The following is a 6,326-nucleotide window of genomic DNA, read 5'->3' as shown; positions in this document are numbered from 1 at the left end:
TTTGATGTTTTACAATAGCTTTATGATAATATTTGCCCTAAAACGCATTTATTCTATGGCGGAGAGGTACACGCAGGGCGTTGTAAGGCAAAATAGTCCCCATTTTTTTTATAACTTATGGCTATTTTGCAATAATCAACGTTACATAATATAACTTGATTCCTGCAGGTTCACTGGTTGTTTTGTATAGTAAATAAAATGTCTATATTTGCGTTGTGGTCATGGTGACACCTGGTTCCTGTTACCGACATTGTAAAGAAATCATCGGTAAGTTTCTCAGCAAACGAACGATTTTACATCAAACCACTGTGAATAACCGCTCAACCGCAAAATTATATAGAAATTTTGAAAATTCGGTGGAATTCCCCTGCACATGCAATAGCGCTTATATAGCACTTAGACTTGAGTTTAGGTGCAGCTGTTTGTAAGCTTTACTGATTAGGTTTAGGGGAAACAATTAATGGGCATCAAAGCTTAGGCAATGCAAGTCAATGCCAGTTTCATATTTTGCGCGCGCGCTGATGTCCAGCTAAGTTAACCTGTTGCTTCAGGTGTCTGTATTAATGCTACCGTCCACAATGTGCCTCCAAAATAGTGCAGTGATAATGCAGTAATATTCTAGTCAAAAGAAATTGATGGTTTTGTATCAATTAGGTCTAATTAATAGTAGTTAATACCATTATTTAATTACTATTTAATTATCTTCCCATTATATGCTTAACTGCTGATGAAGGTCACCTGAAGTGGTCCATTACTGGTGACCAGTGCAGTGTCTAAGTGGACCTAAAGCCTTCTGACGGAAAATAGAATAAAAGTCGAGGTGTAGCTCCGCCTGCTGTGTTAGATGATGTGCAGAGAAACGCAAAAACACCTAAATTACCTTCATAACTCCATTTATTTCACAACAGAAATGAGCGGTACAATATCAAAAAAAAACTTTATTCTTACTGTACAAAGGACGACTCTCCTCGGTTTAGATTAAATATGGTATCTTCACATATACATCAGTAACTGAGGCTGTAAGAGTGAAACCATAAAGACTGGCTCGGGGCTCAGATTAAATCCAGCTTAATAATAATAATAATAATAATAATAATAATAATAATAATAATGTCAGTGTAGACTTGAGCCGAATGCAGCCGAGTGATTGTCCATTTAAAAGCTCGATGGTGAGAAAAGGAGCCAAGGATTGTTTAAAAAAACCTGTTTTTTTTACAGTAGTAAGTCGCCCAGATAGCACACACAGTCCTTTCAGTAGGCTATTGCACACAGAGTTTAGAAAAAACAACGAAACGTTTCCGCTCAATGTAAACAAAGTAGATTCGATTTATTTCGCAGGCTGTACAAAAGAAGTCTGACTAGTGTGGACACAGATGTGGGTTTTTATGTGGTTTTATGATTGAGGGGAATTCCTGGAATTTTAATATACAAATTGGGGCCTCAGTGAATAATAATAATAATAATAATAATAATAATAATAATAATAATAATAATAGGCTAGTCGTCAAATTCACCTCCACAGTCGCCAGAATGACAAAAACGTGTCCTTATTTTCAAACGGAAAATGCAAAATGTTTAACTCAAATGACAGTAATATTCCCTTGTTGAAAAAAAAATAACAACAAACAAAAAATGAACTTAGAAGTACAGTAGTGTTCCCTCGTTGAAAAGGAAAAGGAAACAACAACAACAACAACAACAAAAATCCTCGTTTTAGAAAAATATCCTTTAGTTTTTTTCTTCTGTTTATGTATTTCTTTCTTTATTTCGTTTTTTTTTTTGTTTGTTTGTTTGTTTATTTTTTAAACGCAGTCTTTGTAACGTACCGAGTTACAAAATTGAGAATAAAAATGATAAAAGCAGTCTGAGGGCCCCTCACACCGGCCTGAGGAGGGGCACGGAGGTGACCACCGGGTGGTGGGAGTAGTAGGCCGGGTGAGGGAAGGTGAGCAGCGGTTGGCTGGAGGGCGCGCTCCCAGGCGCGCTCGCGCTCTCCGCCGCCGCCGCCGCCGCTGCCGCCGCCGCCGCCGCCGCGCTCTCGTGGTAGAGGATAGGCACGCGCACGATGCGCTGCGCCGCCGCGTGGCTCAGGTTGGCCGCCTCCAGCTCAGCCGCGAGCTGCCGCTTCCACTTGTTGCGCCTGTTCTGGAACCAGATCTTGACCTGCGTCTCGGTCAGGTGCAGCGAGGCGGCGAGGCCCGCGCGCTCCGAGCTGCTCAGGTAGCGCTTCACGTCGAATGTGGACTCGAGCTGGAAGACCTGGCTGCGCGAGAACACCGTGCGCGTCTTCTTCTTGCGGCACGGCTTCTTGTCGCACGCGCCGCCGTCCGCCTCGCTTTTCTTCCATTCTTCTCCTCCTCCTCCTCCTGTTCCTCCTCCGCTCACCTCCTTCTTCCCGTCCTCCGTGTCGCTCTCCTCCAGCACTATCTCATCGCCGCTCTTCGCTTCGTCCTCGTCCTCCTCTTCCTCCACGTCTTTAGCGTCCGTCTCGGCTTTGAGCACGAGCTCTGGAGAGACGCGGTCGGACGAGGGAGAGCAGGCGCGCGCGCTCCCTTTCTCTGTGGCGCAAGAAAGAAAAATAAAAACAAAAACAAATTAGCATCGCAGTGTGTGTGGGGAAAAGAGGCCGAAATAATAACGTGTCACGTTTTTTACGCGTTTTACGCGTTTTAATTGCCAGCTGCCTGTTTTCCCTTATTTGTGCGTCAGTGTTCAAGTTTTAAAAACATTTTAAAGTTGCTGATTAGAGCACGTGGTGTTGCAGCTTAAACCCAAATAAATTGTTTTCCTATCAATTGTTTTTTTTGTTTTGTTCTCGTTTTTTTTTTTTTTTTGTTTGTTGTTTTTTTTTTGAGAAAAAGAAATACAAGCTAGCATAGCAACAAGAGTAGTTTAGCGGTACCCAAACAAAAATGGCTCCATATAGTACCAAAACAGGCTCTGTAACAATAGGAGAACCCTTTTTCGGTGCCATGTAGAACCATTTTTAATTGAATCCTTGGAGAACCCCTTTTTAAGGGTGTATATATTTATTTCATTACCTTTTTTTCTAGAAAGTACCTACCCTCTTAGCAAAAAGTGCTTAAAAAGGGTTCTAGGATTTGTAACAATGGTGGAACCCTGATTCAGTGCTGCGTAGATGCATTTCAATGAAGTTATTTATCTAACAGATTTTGCAAAACATTCAGGCAAACAACCATTTATGCACTCATTTGCTTCACTGAGTGTTCGTAGTCTTCTATATATCCATCACCTTTACTAAAGAACCCTTGGAGAACCCTTTTTAGGGATGTATATATTTATTTCATCACCTTTTTTCATTAAACGCGTACACTCCTAGCTAAACAGTGCTAAAATGTTTTAGGAATTGTAACAATGGTGGAACCACTTTAAGTGCTGTGTAGAAGCATTTCAAAGAAGTTCTTTATACAACAGGTTCTCTGAAGAACAATTTATGCACACCATTGGTTCACTGAGTGTTCACTGTGTTCTAAATATAATTACCTTTACTAAAGAACCCTTGAAGAGCCACCTTTAGTAAAAAAATAGAACTGTTGAAGAACATATTCATTACACTAGTTTTCAGAAGCACACTCTTAGACAAAAAACGTTCTAACAATAGTGGAACCCTTTTGGTGCTACTGTTGTAGAACCATTTTGAAGCATGTACACCATGAAAAAGTGGTTCTTCAGAAAAAAGCAGGGGATAAATGAAGAACTGTACCAACTCCGTGAACCATTAGAGTGGTTAAATGGTTATGTGTAGTGTTCTATGATGAAGAACCTGTTGTGTATGGTTCTTCTGTGAAAAAAAAAATGGTTCTATAGCCCATTTTCAGTGGGCTTTTTGCACCAAAGACCGACAAACAGTGCAGCTTAGCGTCAGATGTATTTTGATTTGTTAGATGTATCAGAGACAGACAAGAACAAAAGGGAATATTAGTATATTTTGGGTTAATTTTATTATTATTTTACTTGTTTCGCCCCCCCCTAAGGAAGACAAGACAGCCTACCAATAAGAAGTAACACAGCTTAGAAAGAAAGGCTCGTGAAGATAGTTAGTATAGTGTACTTGCCTTTTATTCCCTAGAAATACAGCCTGAGAGAAGCGCGGTAGTTAGCAGGCCATTGTATTACTTATGCGCGTGCACTCGCAATAGTGTAATAAATCAGTGCTCTAACATTCCTGTGAGAACCAACAGCTCCTAAAAGCACCTTTAAAAAAGATGGTTCTTCAAGGGTCCTTTGGTAAAACCACGTTTCTATATAGAACCACGAACACCCAAAGATCCATTTGCATGCTTACAGGGTTCTTTGCATGGTGAAATGGTTCTTCAGATTGGTGGAGACGGATGGTTTTTGCAAATGGTTCTACATAGCACCAAAAAGGGTTCTGCTAGTGTTACAATAGGTTTTCGGTGCTAGAACCGTGCATAACACACTCTCCATCAATTTAAGCACGCAATTAGTTCCATATATGGTTCTTAATAGAACTGAAAGCTCCTACGAGAACTTCCCAGAAGCTCCTGGAACTTTTCGGAAGAACGCAGCGCTGCTTACCTTCCGTCCTGTGGAGCTGTGCGGCCGCGCTCAGCGTGTACGGGTACCACCAGGCGGACGCGCGCTCCAGGTAGGCGGGCAGCGCGAGCCTCTGGTTGTGCAGCTCGAAACGCGGGAAGCCGAAGTCCCCGACGTGGGAAAGCGAGATGCCACCGTCCAGTGCTGCCTGCTTGACCGTGGCCAGCATGGGCTTGGGCTTGGCCGGCTTGCTGTCACAGTTCAGCAGGTTTTTGATGGAGAACGGAGAGTCTTTGGCCGAGGCGCGCGTCTCCGGCGTTGTCTCGGGCATGGTGGCTCCAGAAGAGGGGGCTTCGAAGGTGCTTTTAGGTCGCGGGCCGTCGTCAAGTCTCGTAACGCAAACGCTGTAGAACCGTCCAGTAAACTCTGCTCCAAACCAGTTTAATACGTGGAGAGGGAACTGATCGTGTTATTGATAATATTATTGATAATATCAGTCTCGTCGATCATCTCGTTCATCGCGCCGGACAAGCTAGATAGTAATTAAACCAATACATGAAAAAAACAGTCAGCTGAACGCAGCAAGTGTACGGCGAGTGGGCACGCGCTGTGGCAAATGGCATAAAAGAAGAAGAGCTGGAGAGAGAGAGAGAGAGAGAGAGAGAGAGAGGGAGAGGGGGGGAGAGAGAGAGAGTCAGGCAGGTCCAGCCTCCTAGACATTGGCTGCTAGCTGAAGCCTCTCTGCTGTTATTGGCCTTATATAGTCCAATTAGGTGGCAAATGAGCGCGAGCCATTAACACAAAAGGGGTCTGGCTTCAGCGCTAAAGGCGCAATCCAGGAAAAAAAAAAACACAGCGACCCAAAGCGCCGAGTTTAAGGAGAGTTCCGTTTTAAGCAGTTTTGGACGCCGCATAGTTAAAGTAGCTAAGACAGCTGAACTGCAGAAACACTCGGGTTCTGTTCTCTCTGTGCAGCGATTGATACCGAAGTAAACGGTGATGAAACGCACTGATATTGAAATAGGAAATAAGATACATTTTCTATTCTAGAAAATAGAATTTTAAACAGAAAAATAAAGGGAGCGCAGCTGCGCAGTCTGAGTAACGCGATGTCAAACTGGGTCAAGCTGCCCGTGATTATGGCTGGGTATGATGGTTGATGTAATAAAGAACAGAAGACTGGACGTTTAGTGCTCTTTCTGTTTGCAATAACCTGACCAACCCCACAGGGCCTGGAGAGAGAGAGTTGTAAACAGTGTTGTAAATGATAAAAAAAGCATTATGAACGATGTTATAAATGTTAAAAAAAGAGTTGTAAACTATGAAGAACCTTGTGTTTTTGGGGAAAATGGTTTTAAATGTTTTTTTAGGTTGTGCACAGAGCATATATATATATATATATATATATATATATATATATATATATACTTTGTTCGAATATAAACGATTATATATTATCTTTATTAGCATAAAAGACTTTAAAAGCCTGCTTTCACACACACACACACACACACTCATATATATATATATATATGAGTGTGTGTGTGTGTGTGTGTGTGTATATCAAACTGGCTGTGATTATGGCAGCCTGTGATGGTGTAATAAAGAACAAAAGACTAGATGTATTTAATGCTCTTTCCCATTTTAATAACTAGATCAACCCCACTGGGCCTGAAGAGAGAGTTGTAAACAGTGATAAAAAAGAGATATGAACGGTGTTATAAATGATAAAGAAAGAGTTATAAACTATGAAGAACCTTATGTTTTTTGGGGAAAATGGTTTTAAATGTCTTTTAGGCTCTACACAG

At 41.8% G+C, this 6,326-nt stretch overlaps 1 protein-coding gene across 1 annotated transcript; it reads right to left on the bottom strand.

Annotated features, from left to right (window-relative positions):
• Positions 1-1,761: 1,761 nt before the first annotated feature.
• Positions 1,762-5,235, bottom strand: hmx3a (H6 family homeobox 3a). Its single transcript, XM_036593445.1, has 2 exons — positions 4,561-5,235; positions 1,762-2,558 (listed from the first exon to the last, which is right to left on the bottom strand). The coding sequence occupies exons 1-2, from the start codon at positions 4,847-4,849 to the stop codon at positions 1,876-1,878; spliced, it is 972 nt and encodes a 323-aa protein (XP_036449338.1). The 5' UTR covers positions 4,850-5,235; the 3' UTR covers positions 1,762-1,875.
• Positions 5,236-6,326: the final 1,091 nt, after the last annotated feature.

This window comes from Colossoma macropomum, unplaced genomic scaffold (assembly GCF_904425465.1).
Source record: "Colossoma macropomum unplaced genomic scaffold, Colossoma_macropomum, whole genome shotgun sequence".
In the NCBI taxonomy this organism is placed as follows: Eukaryota; Metazoa; Chordata; class Actinopteri; order Characiformes; family Serrasalmidae; genus Colossoma; species Colossoma macropomum.
This window is presented reverse-complemented; position numbering and strand designations above follow the sequence as displayed.

Excerpts from the sequence above, each read along its gene's own strand:
- hmx3a (XM_036593445.1), bottom strand. The coding sequence starts at position 4,849 with ATGCCCGAGACAACGCCGGAGACGCGCGCCTCGGCCAAAGACTCTCCG. Across the intron at positions 2,559-4,560 it reads ACAGCTCCACAGGACGGAAG|AGAAAGGGAGCGCGCGCGCC; the intron begins GTAAGCAGCGCT and ends CTTGCGCCACAG.